Source organism: Octodon degus, unplaced genomic scaffold, assembly GCF_000260255.1.
Source record: "Octodon degus isolate 3935 unplaced genomic scaffold, OctDeg1.0 scaffold00012, whole genome shotgun sequence".
Lineage (NCBI taxonomy): Eukaryota > Metazoa > Chordata > Mammalia > Rodentia > Octodontidae > Octodon > Octodon degus.
Window position 1 is genome coordinate 15,585,080 of NW_004524588.1, and position 15,515 is coordinate 15,600,594.

General features: G+C 41.1%; 1 protein-coding gene across 4 annotated transcripts in view; it reads right to left on the reverse strand.

Moving 5' to 3' along the window:
- Positions 1–622: 622 nt before the first annotated feature.
- Positions 623–15,515, reverse strand: part of Elmod1 (ELMO domain containing 1) — a 73,790-nt gene continuing 58,897 nt past the window's right edge. For all 4 annotated transcript variants that reach the window (XM_004626128.2, XM_023709598.1, XM_023709597.1 and 1 more), the window contains 4 exons: positions 14,702–14,770; positions 10,813–10,863; positions 9,320–9,453; positions 623–1,995 (listed from right to left, as the gene is read on the reverse strand). In XM_004626128.2, coding sequence (XP_004626185.2) covers positions 1,823–1,995; positions 9,320–9,453; positions 10,813–10,863; positions 14,702–14,770 — 427 coding nt within the window. In that variant the 3' untranslated portion in view covers positions 623–1,822. The remainder of the gene's footprint in view (positions 1,996–9,319; positions 9,454–10,812; positions 10,864–14,701; positions 14,771–15,515) is intronic.

Genomic DNA, 15,515 nt, shown 5'->3' on the forward strand with positions numbered 1-15,515 from the left:
GCAGGGAGACAGTGCACATGCGTAGCTGACAAAGACCTTACTGCATGTGGAACAATCCTTCTCCAGCAGCTGCTGCTGCAGTGGAAATTCAGTGCTCCCAAGACAGGCAGTTTACTAGGCTCATGCTTACTCTAGAGAGAAGATACCACCTCACCCTTACTCATCCTACACATTGTCTGTTAGGCAGCTCTTTCCCTTTTGCACTGTAAAAAAGGTCCTGGGGGCAGTGACAGAGCCAATGCAAATGCTGCCACCTCAAATGCTGCACGGGAAGGTGGGACACAGTCTCAGAGGAGCTAAACCCGATGGAAACAATGGGTAGTTAGTGTTTTCTTCTTCTCAGCTTCCTGCAGGAGCCACAGAAGATATTATAGGAAGTAATGAAGGAAAAATTGGACCTTATTCTTCCCGTAAAACTCCAGCAAGCCTCAAGATTAAGGAAGTCTCTCAGACATAACACACTGTAGCTCACACTTGTCACTCTGAATGACAGCGACTTATAATCAGCTCTGGCTTGTCTCTGACACTCTACTAGCGCACATATTTGCATACCCAGGTGTATGAGTAAAAAACACATTAAAATGAAATCCACTCTAACAGTACAGTAGAATGACATGTAATTTATTCATATAACTGAGTTAGGCAGTACTCAAAATTCATTTAAATAAGCAAGTGATTACACAACATCTAATAATACTAAAATTGATAGTCCGAAAGTATAAAATACCATGGGTATGAAATGCCATGGTAAATACTATGCAACAGACCACAATCATAATTCCAAACTAAATCACATTTTCAAAATGAGTCTTTGCAGTTTTGGAATGATCTGACTTATCTTCTTCCAAGCAATTCGCTTCTTTCACTGATACAAGACAAGATCGTTATTTGCAAGAAGCACCGCAGTGCCACAGCTTAGGTTCCCCTCCTGCAATATGTTTTCTTACAAGCTGTTTTTAAATCTTGCCCCTTGACATGGGAAACAAATCAGCCAGCACGCGATTCCCCAAGCAAAGATGCCTGGATCAGAACAGTGCTAGGGCGAACTCTCAGCAAGAGACGCGCAGTGAAACCTCCTTAGCAGCCTTTGAATCATGCTCACTTTTTTCCTAAGGCTCCAAGCATCATAAATACACTTAGACATCCAAGCCAGTGAGATTATGGGAATAAAATAATTTGATCTCCAGATGACGATGACACAACTGCAACTGGGGTTAGGTTATGATATAATTCTGCAGTACTTCACATGAGACAGCTCCTACCTAAATACTTCTGCAAGCCTCATTACAGGCTTTGTGAAGCGCAGCTATGTTTGCAGGAAGAGTTTGGCTTATCATGTGTCTGTCTGCACTAATGTAAAGTCTCACACTTTATCAGAATGAGGTCTAAGCATGAATCTGGCTTGAAAAGCTAGCAGCAGTAGTCATGAAACATATCAATAAATTAAAAGGCTTTCAGCGAACAGGATTCAGCTAAACCTCTTACATACAAAATATAGCTAGAGAAATACAAGTCTTTAATGTTGAGTATGAGGGAGAGGAAAAAAAATTCTAAAAAAATAGAAAACTCTCTCCATACCTGGGTGTCAAGGCAAGATGTAACACTGCATAATGCCACAATGCGAGCATCACTAGAGGACAGACACTCCAGAAACAGTGGTATCTGGGGATCTTGGGGTCATGACCAAGAGACGAAAATACTGTACCAAAAGGCATGCATCTAATCACCATGTGCATTCAGTGTATGAGCTGTGACATAAGCAGAACTCTAACACAACAATGAGGCAGTGTTCCAGGGTTTCCACTAAAGCCAGAGTGGGTGGCTACATGTTGATTAAACCTTCCGAGGCAGCAAAGTGTGGGCACAGCGCCGTGTCTGGGTTCTGCAGCTGTTTTAGGATTCTCTTGCGGAATTTCTCACGCACACGATTAAATTCCATTATGTCCATGGGGTCCTCTTCAATCCAAAATTCGTGAAATTCGTGCATCAAATAACCTGTCAGAGATAAGACAATAAGAGTGCAGGAGAAAAAGTCCTTAATTATATTTAAAAGCATCCTGAATTAGAGCAAAACAAGAAGCTGAAGAAGACATCAAAATTTAGCAAAGGCGACTATTTAAGGTTGTATTTTTAAGGCCACTGGAGTAGTGGCCTACCAATCTGCAAGAGTTTTGCAATTGGTTCTGGAATTATTCTCATTTCCAAAAAGCAGAAAGACAAATCAATTCTGCCATCTCTTCATATGAATCATATTGGGAACACATCCTTAAAGGCCAACAGTGACTGCTTCGTTCTCTCCTTCCCAGTTACAGTATGGTTCTTCAAAATCACTGGGCTCTGCCTTTCTCTCTTGATATCTAACAAAGTTTCAAGTTACCATGACAAATCAAATGAATGCATTCTGACAATCTATTATGAGACAATAACAATGTAAATCAATTTGAGCAGCACAGATGGGCCATTAAGGTCCATGAAACTGTTTCTAAGACTTTCTGCTTTGAAGCACAATTTCATGTTCAAGTGTTTTGTGTCTAATGAGTGTTATCCAGGAATGATCTGGAGTGGGAAAATTTTGGGGAAGAGCGAAACACTTGACACAAGAATCTTTTCATGTGTTTGGTTCCCCACAGTAGCCCCTCCCCCTCTAAAACATTTGCTCGCTCATTTATGCACATTTAAAACTGAATTAAGAACTGAAAGTTCAGGTGTCTCTATATTAGAAAAATGTATTGAAAGAAATAATGCTAATTAGTAGAGAGGGAAAAGGGGGACAAATGGCATGAAAGAGAGGGGGAAGATGGAGGGAGGGAGGGAGGGAGACAGAGAGAGAGAAAAAAAAATTATAGAATTTATCTTAACTTTAGCACAGTAGAACAGGAGAAGCCAAAGCCCTGACTGGAACCTCAGCTTCTCCTCTATTTTATTTTATTTTTTTCCTCCTCTATTTATAAACAGAAATGGGGAGGAGCGAGGAGGGGCGATGAGGAGGGAGGGCACAGGATGGATGAGAAGCCAGAACAAACACATACTTAGAACTAGCTAGCAATGAAAATACCTTCAACATAGTTAACAGATTTTTAAAAAGTTTTATTCACATTTCACTCTAACACGCAATTAGGAGCAGCCTCTTTCCTAATGACGCATATTGTCAGCCAGTGGCTCCGTTGCTTCTTGTTCATGTTTTGAGTACACTCTTTAAGGACATGACTTTCCACACATGTAGAGAAAGGGGAGAAAATATTTCTCAGGTGTTCTGGGGCGACTGTCCTACTTGTTTCAGGACGAGTCTGTCTCTCTGTAACTGGCACGACTGCTTCGGCTGTCTCTAAAGCCGGCGCACGGCACTGCTTCCCCGCTGGCCCGTGGGCCGCCAGCGCTGGGGCTGATGCCTGCAGAGCCCGGATCAGCATGTCAGCAGCATCCCAAGAGCCACAGCAGCTGCCCCTGCTGTCTGGATTTCCTGGGGGGGGGCCAAGGCAGCACCCACACACAGTGTCTCCAGGGACAACACGAAGGCTCTGGGGACAGGGAGTCAAATTCTGAAAATTCTGATTCTTTCTCATGCTAGGCCTAGAGCTACTGCACGATAGCTCCTGGAACAAATTCTATCGTTCTTCCAACTCAAGCATCTGAAGTGTGCCTTATGCCCGCACTCACCTCCTGTCTAGGCTAGACATCCCTGGTGCTCCTCATTTCTCATGTGCCACGTATGAATCTGCTTACCATACTGGCTATTTGAACAAATGCCAACAGAAACTTAGTTCCTGCAGTCTTAGTGTCCTACTCAACCACAAGTACTCAACCATATCTCTGTTGCTGCTGTTAGAAAAATCCTAAAATATCCCATTGATTGAAAATAGAAGCACCATGTCTGAACTGTTGCTTGTGGATTTATAATAGTTCAGTCATAAAAAAAAAAAAAAAAAAAATAGAGATCCTACCAGATACAGCCATACTAGCAATTCAGTAGGGTGAATATCGTGTAATGAAGTTTAAGAACATTTGGTCTACAAGATGCCATCTCTGTTTCCTGGTTTCCTTCTAAATATAATTTGTATGGCTCTAAAAGAAATTTATAATCATGTATGATTTCTAAATAAATAAAATACACATATAATTGTCCTTGGTTTTTGAACTCAAACACAGCTCGGTTATTTTGTGTAGAGGGTCAGGTTTCTGATACTATGAGTCCAAATAATTCATGATGAATCTCATTAATACCTCAAGAGCAAAAGCATCTTCACTCCTAAAGCCAATGATAAGTAGGCAGTGCGAAAAATCATTTTTAAAATTTTTATTTTTAATTATACATATACAGGTTATAGCATGATAATGTGAAGTACATGTATGATGTGGAATAATCAAGTCAGTATAGATAGCATCTCTATCTCCACATTTACCATCACCTTTTAATGAGGAATTGAAGTTCTGGCAATCTACATAGCATGTTCATTTTTCTATAATGTGCAGGTGTGTTGGAAACCTACTCTAAAGATGATGTAGTACAGCATGTTATTTTATATATAAATGCAGATGTTTTTGTTTTCCCATTTTCTAACTTAAGTACAATAACAGAAAAACATCTTGGAAGGGTTAAAATGTTGGCCAGGGCTGGGGTAGAGGTGGCAGTGGCTCATAAGCTGATGCATTTTCATGATACTTCCTCTTCTTTTGTGGGTTTTTTTTTTTTGTTTTTGTTTTTTTGGTGGAACTGGGGATTGAACTCAGGCCCTTGTGCTTGCCAGACAAGCACTTATTCTACTGCGCTAACTCCCCAGCCCTATGTTACTTCCTCTTAAGGCTAAAAATTCAAACTGTAAAACTTAGAGATGGATCTCCTAGTATTCACTCTATCCCATCAGGAAAATACAGACCATGTACTATGACTGTAATAAAATAAAGAAATGGTGTTCTGGCTTCCAAGGTGAATGCTATGATTATAAAGTTCCACTCCATATAATATTACAGAGTGTTCAAAGGCTCATTTGGCCAATGGGTCAGATGACCCCTCTGTCAACTAACAAACATGTAACAGACGCAGCAGTGGTACTGGAGACAAAGCAACAGGCAGTGTCCCTGTGTTCCCTAATTCTGTCTCTTGGAAAGAGCGAGGCAGGTATACAGTTATAGCTGGTGACTGTGAGCTAAGGAAGCTAGCAACGAGGTGTGGAAAGGAGAGGGAGAAAACAGAGGTCAAGCTATTAACCTCACAGTCTCTCAATTAATTCTTGCAACAACTGTGTGGGAAGGCAGTGCAGATTCTGTATCTCCATTTGGCAGAGGAAGAGTCTGGGCTCAGACAAGATACTGCACAATTAACAATTACAGCTGGAAGCCAGGACCTGAAACCAGCTGGCCGCCTACCAAGGCAACAGGCTGTTTCTCCCAGTAGATCCCACTCCTCTGGTTCTCCTTCCTACTGACTAGTGCCTTGTTTCTGAAGGTCAAAGAAAAATTGCTGCTCTCCTTCTGGCCACTGTACCTTCCTTTGCTTACAATATGCAACTTCCCTCTGCTTCAGTGGGACTCTGTTCAGTGGGACCCTGTTCAGTGGCACTTTTGACTGAATGCAATTTTTGTACCTTGTTTCCTTGGCAGTACAATTTTCAGCGAATAACACGAAAATGTCAGAATGATAGAGCTATTATATTCTTATATTCTTCCACCTAGATAAAATGCCTGTTTTGAATATTAATCTGGCTTTCCATTCTGAGCCTGAAGCATATTTATTGCTGCTTAAATGTGTCTCGGTTTTGCTTCACTGCATCCAGTTAGGAGAGCGGAGGACCCGCAAGGACACGGGTAATCACCAGAATGCTGCGGAGGAGGCCCACAGAGCTCGTTCTGCCTGTGGATGAATAATAAATCTGGGCGCCTTTGCTTCCTCTCAAGACTCCTGAGTCCCTCTGCCTATAACCCCCGCCACAGGAGACTGCTGCTGTTTCTAAAATCTGAAGAATAGCCAGGGAGACAAGTACAGTGTTGACTGCTTACTCATCTGGGCCAGCTTTCTCCTGGAAACCTATCAATTTAGGCCAAAGCTAAAAATTTCCAGATCAGCCAGATTTCTTTTCTTACTTAAAAGAACAAACATCACCTGATATTTTAGGCTCCCATCCATCCATCCATCCACCCACCCATCCATCCATCCATCCATCCATCCATCCATCCATCCATCCATCCATCCATCCATCCATTTACCCACTCATCTAGCCAGCCACTCATCCACCCATCCACATGCACACCCACCCAACCACAAACCCATCCATCCTTCACCCACCCCACCCATCTATCTACCCACCGCATCCATCCATCCACCCACCCACCCATGCATCCATCCATCCATCCATCCAACAAAGAGTTGCAGAGCACCTGCTCTGTACTAAGCTCTGTACTGAGGAGGGCAGAAATGAAACAGACCTTGCTATGCTGACTTGCAAATTTTCTATGGTGTTAGCTTTGACTATTTCCTAGGAGAAGAACCTCACTTTACTGTGTAGCTCTGGCTTTTTCTCCAGTGTTGATGAATTCCAAGTCTACAGATTAAGTCTTTTAATTCTCCAGAGCTCCAACACCTTACATTATTAGGATGTGTTCTCTCTGGCTCCATGTGGACTTCCCAAAGGAACTTGCCTTTGGTTTGCCTAAAATCAAACTCCTTCTATATTCCCTTAAAATTTGTTTCCATGATTTCTCTAACGAGCATGGAAAGATAGAACAGAGTAAATATTATGGGCTAAGGAAACATAGGATGAGTTTTTATTGAGCTACAAATTCACTCTTTAATGAGACACAGAACACGTCACACCTGCCCCAACCCCACCTTTCCAGTTCCAGCAGCAGCTCCGTCACTCCCTGCTCACACCCTCAGCTCTGTCCCATGGATCCACCTCTCCTTCCTGCACTATGGTCATTGCCCTTGTTGCTTCCTCAGCCTGGGTGTCCAGCCACCACTGCTTTATTTCTCCACCACTCATCTCCCTCAAGTCTCACTGACAATGGCATTTGCTTTGAGAAACTTTCTCTGATTTTCATACCAGTGAACTATGAGAGCTATTTTTAGGCCTTAGCTGGTCTTAAAGTTAGCAACTTTACTTCCTCACTACAAAATTCTTTCCACTATGTATTATTTGTTTATTTAGATGCCTGTCTGCCTTATTACAAAGCCTGATCTTAATAATATTAAGTAAAGTCTTAATAATATTTATTGGCCATGTCAGAATTATTACAGGAGTAAGTAAACCATCTAATTGTCAAGACAAGCTGTAATAGCTATGCAGAGTTCACATTTTATTAAGTCATAAAGTATATGCATCTTTAAATTCTTTTTATTTTTACCTAAGTTAGATATGTACATTATTCAGAGTCAAATAGTTTAATGAGTAGCATTACAAAAACAAAAAGTAGCAGCCTCCCTTGCCCTAGTTCCTGCATGTTAATGTTTTTAGCTGATTACGTTGACTACTGCTGTCTATAAGGCTAATACACTTTCCACTGCTGGATATTTTTTTAAGAGTTAGCACCCTTCTACCCAACCACATGCTTGCTTATTCTCACTCTTATTTTACTGCCCAGTATTACCAAGTGCATTCTTGTTTATTTGCTTAGGTTTCCCTTGTTAACCTTAAGCCATCCTCCAAGTACTGTACACCAATGTCTTCTGAATGCATTCAAACATGGTGACAGTCGGCCGGGTCATGTCCTTCAGTCCCTTAGAGCCTTGTGATTTCCCCTAGAGCCATTGTTCTTCTGAGCCTATTCCACAGATAGGATTTTGGGTTTTTTTCTTCACCTTCAACCTGAAGATTCCCTTCACTTTTCCTTTTTGGATCCATTTATTCCTTTTAGGATTTATTAAGTTTTGTTTGTTTGTGTGTGTGTGCAGGGTCTCACTACGCAGCTTGGACTCATAGTGATCCTTCTGATTTTTGCCTCCCTAGTGCTGGGATTACAGGCATGTGCCACCACACTTGGACTCCATCGCTGGCTCAGTGCACCAGGGGGCGGGGCTGGAGCTGCACGTAGTGCCTGGGATCGAGCCCTGGCCCCTGCACTTACCTACGCAAGTGCTTAGTCCACTGAGCTCTATCGCCAGCCCTTAGAATTATTTTTTTATTTTGTGGAAATGTGTCTTTCAGGAGCTTCTTGAGAAAGGTACAAGGAAGTAAAATGTTCAAGACCTTGCAATAAAAGGCTTCATTTTATTTCAATATTTAATTGGTAAATTAGCCTAAGAATAGAATTCTACACTGGAAATCACATTTCCCTTATAAATGGTTAAATTTCTGCCAACATTATTCCACTTTTAAAATATAATATTGCTGCTGTTGCGAAGACCAATGTCATGTTAATTCCAAATTCTCTGATAACAATGGAAAACTTCAGGGTGATCTCTTTCAGGTGTCCTGACATTTTACAGTGATGTGAACCCAAGTGTGTGACAATTTTAACGGAGTGTGTTGGTGCTTACTAGTTTAAATATGGAAATCCATCCTGATTTCCATATTTCAGCACTTTCCAGTCCTGAAAAGTTTTCTTGATATATCTCATGGATGCCCACCATTTAGTGTTCACTTTTTCTGGCACACCCACTCTTCAAATATGAGACTTCCTAGAACAGCCCGTTGAGTTTTTCATTCTGTATTTTCCGTCTTTAATTAGTACCCCACTGCTCTACTTTCTGTGCAAATTTTCTACCTTATCTTCTAATCTTGGAGATTTCTTTTCTCCCAAAACACAGACTACAGCCAACTCAGGCAGTCTTCAGAGCTGTAATTTTCTTTTCTGTATTTTTTTAGAGAAGGGTCTACAGGGTGTTCAGGGCCTCACTACTAGATCAGACTTGTAGTGATCCTCCTGTTTACAGCCTCCCAAGTGCTGGGACTACAGGCGTGCATCATAATACCCAGTCTCAATCACCATTTCAGTGTGCCTGGGGCGGGGCCAACACAACAGGCCTGGGGATCGAACCCCTGGCCCCTGCACCTGCTTGCAGGCACTTTAATCCGCTGAGCTATTTGCCAGCCCATAGAGCTGTAATTTTCAATGCGATGCCATGCTGGATCCAAGGGAGACAGACACCTGTGACACCTTTAAGTCAAACCAGAATATGACACAATGGGTATTGTGCAAGAGCTGGCAAAGAGAAGAGTCCGTGGTTCCTGAACACACACAGATATTTTGGAAAGAGAAAATAAGCAAAGAGAAAACTGGAATCAAAGGAAGAAGACCCCAAAGCAGCCAAGCCCCAAGTCCCAGGCGCTGCCTCTTGTCTGCAGTGCTGTACAGAAACCCATGCTGAACACCACAGGACACTTACAAAAGGTTTGCTGGAAGTGAGACAGTGTTGGCGCTTCTGGTGCGATGTTGTAGAAATGGGTTTTTAGGGCGCCACTGACCAGAAGATTGTAAGCCAGGTCGGTTATATTGATGCCCACGATGGCGAAAGAGTACCTGCAAGGTGAGACACACAAGCCAGTGATGCAAGCGGGAAATGCACTTCAGAAGGACAGCTGAGGCTCAACTTGCTATTAAACCCCCTTCCTTCTCTACCCAGTCAAAGCCTTGACTTTTTAATTTTATCACAAAATTTCAGCAATGTGTAAAAAGACAAATGAGAATTCATATACTTTGATTCAGTAATTCTGTTTCCAGATATGTGATTAAAAAATAGAGTGGTCAAAGCTCTATACCTAAAGATATTCATTACAGTATTATTTGTGAAGGCAAGATGCAGAAACTATTCATGGTAAAAGAAGGCTACGGAAATAAATTGGGTGAGCTCATGTAACATATTATAGCTGATTAAAACTGCATTTTCAGGGATAACTTGAACAGGATATAAAATGTTATGGATAGAAGAAGCCAAATTCTAGCATACATATACATATGCACATGGAAAAAAGTCCAGAATGAAATGTCACAAAATATTAATAGGGATTTGCAAGAGTAATAAGATTGGAGTGATTTTTTGAGTTTATTTTCCTGTATTTCCTATAATAAATCATCTATTGATTTTTAAATGAGAAAAATTTAAATAATTATATGAACACAAAGAATATTTTCTAGGTTCTTTTTTACACATCTATTAAAATGAAAGGCCAGGTGTGGTGGCACATGCCTGTAATCCCAGCACTTGGGAGGGTGAGGCAGGAAGATTGCTGTGAGTTTGAGGCCAGCCTGGGCTACAAAGTGAGCTAAAGGCCAGCCTGAACTGCATAGTGAGACTCTGTCTCAAAAAGACAAAAATGAATAAAGGAATGAAAGAAAATTGAGCTCTTAAATTTTCTCCGCTATTACAATTCCAGCACAAAAACATCTTTGTATGAAATAAATATATTTTTAAAGAGAATAAAAAATTGCAAAAGCATTAAAAATGATATAGAATTTTGAAACAAGATAACAGGAAATCAGCTATGGTTGTTAAATGGCATATTGTTATCTTCAAAGTAGTTGTTCAGATTAAAGTAAGTATTATTTTAAAAAGCTTCTGAGGTAATTTTTTGTCTAATAGCCCAATACTTGACAGCAATCTTTAAAAGAAAATTACCAAATGGAACTCTACAATTTCTGAAAATTATTTCCACACAGTCATACCTTCCTGTATCTTACCAGTTGGTTACAAAGCAGTATGAGATAATCAAACAAAGAATTCTAAAACCATATGAATTACTCCTTCTAGAAGTCTGACCAAATTCTGCATTTCCATCAGTACGAGTGGAATTTCACGCGGGGCATCTTTCGCGGTGTTCCCAGGCCAGTTCTGCTCTGCATCTGGCTCAGCCGCCAACCCACAGGGCAGCCCGCACTTACCCAATCGCTGTGTCCATTCTCTTCTTCTCCCACTCTGCTTTGCTGAGCTTGCTGGATGAATGAATGAACAAACAAATAAGCACAGGTGGTCTTTCCCTGGCACTTACTCTCTCTTTTAATGCTTATGTTGAAGCTGTTAACTCTATGCAGAGAGGTCTGTATTCTAGTAATCCAACACAAATCGATTTGAATACTATGAACTTTAGAAGTAAGAAATTACATGAGGTTCAGCAACGGGTGTTTAAGGCCTTGCTATTTACCTCCTATTTGCTGTGGTACAGCAGTGGGAGACAGTGCTACAAGCCAAATGTTATGATTTTCTTTTATCATTAACTACCCAAGGCCACCTCCTCTGTGAACGCCTGCCTGCCATTGCGCTTTTCTCTACCTAGATGTCACCTCGCATTGTGACTCCACACTGGACTCTGCCTCATCTTGTTTCATGGAGTTTATTTAAGCTACTCAGCTTTACCTGTGATGTCTGTGTATTCTGAATACTTATCGGGTACCGTGGCTTAAAAAGATTGGATCCCTTTCTTCAGGAAAAACAAACAGCAAACTGGAACACTAACAGTCAGATGCCAAATACAAGTTTATCGATAAAGAAATATATGAGTCAGCAAAACAAAGGTAGGAAGGTAGGTAAATAGGTAAGAAGGAAGAAAGGAAGGAAGGAGAAAGGAAGGGAGGGAAGGAAGGAAAGGAAGGAAACGGAGGGAGGGAGGAAAGGAAGGATGGAGGGAAGGAAGGATTTTTTTTTAAATGAATTTAGGAGAGGGTCTACAGGATCTCACTACGTAGATCAGACTCACAGTGATTCTCCTGTTTTCAGCCTCCCAAGCACTAGGATTATAGGTGCGCTTCACCACACCCAGTCTCAGTCTCAGTCTCAGTCTCAGCGTGCCCTGGGGGTGGGATGGCATGCATCTGGGGATGGAACCCCGGCCCCTGCGTCTGCCTAAGCAGGCGCTTTAGTCCACTGAGCTATCTGGCTGGCCCTAAGGCTTAGTTTTAAAACTTTGATGCCAACAAATCCTCCAACATGTCCTCTGGCTCTGCTGTCAGTCGAGTATTAGCCTCCCTGCTTTAATCTGGTTTAGAATTTGAACTTTGCAAAAAGATTGTTGGAAGGAACAGTCAAGATGCATTTGGAAGCACTGCCTTGTGTTCTACTATTTCGTGTACTTGCGCATCTATCCCATCCCACTGGGTCAAACAGCCAGTGTCTTGGAGGCGGCAACAACATTCCGCTCTTCTTTGTGAATGATACAACTTTTACTGGGTGTTTTATACTGAAAATTGTAGGTCAGTATAAAAATGTAACACCGGAGTTACGAGTCCTTGGCTTTCATCTAGCAGGAGCGAGTTCTCCCTAATGCACGGCAGACACTGCATTACAAAACACGCATGGAACACACACAGCACAGAAACACAAAAACGCTATGCAGATCTGACGTGCACTTTCTACTCTGCAAACGACTGGGTGTAATTCCAAGAAACTGCTTTTAATTCAAGCTAAAATTGGCAACCTGTGTTTGAAGTAAAACCTCTAATCAACAAACCACACACTCAAAGAAGCAACAGATTGTTGCCTTAAAAGACTCATATGCATCTAAAAAGAATTACATGTAAATTTTTTAATGTAGGAAATTATAAACTTCTATTTTCTCTTCAAAAAAGCCTTTCAAGTACATAGTGTCTCTACATTTGTTAGATTTTTATCTTCAAGGAAATGCCACATGACCTTCCCTTATTTGATTAGACAGGTGACACGTTGGCTCAAAAAGATTAGATCCCTTTCTTGAGGAAAAACAAACAGCAAGCTTAAAAACTAAGCCGAACTTCTCCTCTTAGAATCGACTCTACACTCATCCTGCCAGCTGTGCCTGGACTCCACGCATGGACATTTTCAAGAGCAGCAGGTGTCACTGGCTGAAGGCCCAGCAGGAGGCGCTCTCCTAGTGAGTGCTGTCCTCTCGCCGCTGAACAGGTGGAATACTCAAGGTCTGACAGAACCAGAGTTGACACCCTAACTGTTTAGGGTATTTCTTTCAGTCATCAGTGATGGATAGTAGATTTCTAAAGTATTCTGATTTGTACACAGTGAGTGACACAGTCAATTAGAAACAATACCTGATCTTCATTTCTTCAACTGCACTGAGGCTTGAGTGATACAAACTATAATGTTATATCCATGCTTATTATGCATATACACAACACACACACACACACACACACACACACACACAAATGCAGTCTCTTCTTAAGTAAAGAATAGATACACAAACTCTCAACTCCTCTGCGATGGCTGACATAGAAAGTACAAATACGAAGTTTTTCTTTGATACTGGCTCACAGACAAAATTGTTCTCCTTTCCATGGTTAACCAAAAAATATTTTCAGACTACTGTTACTTTGCAAGGACCACAGAGGGTTCCTGTCTTCTGCCTGATGTTCCTCTAGGAAATGCCCCCTGAGTATACACAGACTTAGCCAATTTTAGGGAGCTCAGGTGCTCTGTACCACAGGAATAAGCAATAGAGAAGATGCAGTTTAAAAACCAGAACAAAAAAATAAAATAAAAACAGACCAGCTTGATTGTAACCATGCACTGCACCAAGAAACAGTTAAGGGATTTCCTTAAAATTAGGAACATCAAATGATCTTAAGTTAAAAAAAGATTTTAAACTTAAATTTGGGAAAGTATAATGTGATTTAATGAACCTTAGACAAGTGAAGCTAAAATGAGTATAATAGCAAGATGGGGGGCAAATAAAGCTTTCCATGAACTTTGAGAATCATATGGTAAAAATTTAGATTTGTTTAGACAACAAGAATACTAACAACTAACCTTCCACAATGCTGAGAAGAAAAAAATCAAACAAAACCATGACCACAAAGTAACAGAACTCTTCATAAAAATGGCTACTAACAAACACCTTCTCTCTCTCTCTCTCTCTCTCTCTCTCTCTCTCTCTCTCTCTCTCTAAATATGACTGATATTAATGAAAGAAATACATTAACAGAAGGACAATCTTTTTTGTCTGACAAAATTCCCGCACAAGCTATCCTTCTTGGGGGTGAGGTCACGGTGGTGAGCACACCTTGCCCTGTCAGCGCAGGGTTCAGAATGTCTCTCCGACCAGTCACAGCTACGGTTATGGCTGGAGAAAGGCTCTTGGATGTTTTCCATCAGATTAGTATAATCTGCTTTTCAGCTTTTCATTAAAACACAGTCTCCAAATAATTAACCACATTAGATAAAAAGCTGGGAAATGTTCCATTTGGGAACATTTTCAATTATCCACATTTCTGTCAAAAATTCTAAAGTTCATTTTAAAACAAAAGCAACCAAACACAAAAGCCAAGCAAATACCTTATTTCCTCTTTAGTGATATCCCTTCATGTATTCAGTTAAAGAAAAAGATTGAGAAAGGGAAATAAAGAGGCAAATAATTCAGAATGATTTAAAAATAGACAAGCAAGCAAACAAACAATAGCCTTGGTAATTTCAGACTCAGTAATTTCTGTCACAGTAATTTCTCAGCGGCCACTGACCTCAGGAATCCCTTTCTTCCTGCTATTCCCCTGCACACTCCTTATCTCTCAAAACTTTTCTCTCAGGACCTGTGCTTCTTTCACGCCTACTGGTCAATCTTCCCAGACACAAGTGACAGTATGAATATGTTCCAGTGGTGCCTCTTTGCATCTAAACTCTGGCGTGTGCTTGAAGTCCTAACACTCTAGACAGCACTTATCCTAAGGGCTTGTCCAAGAGCTATCTCAGCTGTGCTGGATTATCTCTCCTGATAATCTCATCTACAGCCTCCCATGAGGTGATCTTTCCTCTCCCAGTCACTCTAATCCATCTTTTATTTTGAACATTTACCTGCACTTTGGGTGAAGAGAGTCAGAGAGGACCCGCTGAGCTGAGGCAGTATCCCTTTCTGCAAAATACCTGCATGTGGAGGGAAAGACAGACATAACTCAATGCATTGTCATCCAACTTGTGGTCATTCTGGATTCAGAGATGGATACCTGCTTAAGATCAGTACTTCTTTCAGTTTCTCCAGAGAACAGCTTTTCATAAGAGTTTTTTCCAAAAGTAACATGGTAGGGTGGGTATGAGACCAGCTAGACCTAGGAACGGACTCAGTAGATCTGAAGATTCAGGTGTGAATTTTGCTATTCCTCAGGAAGCCAAGTATATGTTTACCAAGAGTTATAGATAAGGGGGTCAAGTGGCTCAGTTTTTGAAAACTTCAGATGGCAGAAGCCTGGGAGAAGGAACGTGATGAGGGCTGTGACAGCCAAAGGGCAGAGAGAATGAACTCTGGGGAGTGCGTGGAGCTGCCTTTCAGACTTTTCTTGGAGGACAATCACGGGGTGCTGGAACAGAAAAGTGCTAGTGGAGCTTTCAGATACTAAAAAGTACAATTGGTTTTGGGAGAAAGGGGACAATGAAGTTTCCCAGTAAATACAAAAGCTCATTCTCAAAAACACTTCATGCAAAGTACTTCTAAAGATAATAAAATAAAACTATGGCATATGTTATTGAATTTGATTGTATATAATTTCATGGATGGGCTGGGGACATAGCTCTGTGGCAGAGTGCTTGTTTAGCATGCATAAAGCCTAAGGTGGATCTCTAATATCGCAAAAAGAAAAAAAAAAATCAAAGGGTTAAAAAAAGCTATTGAATA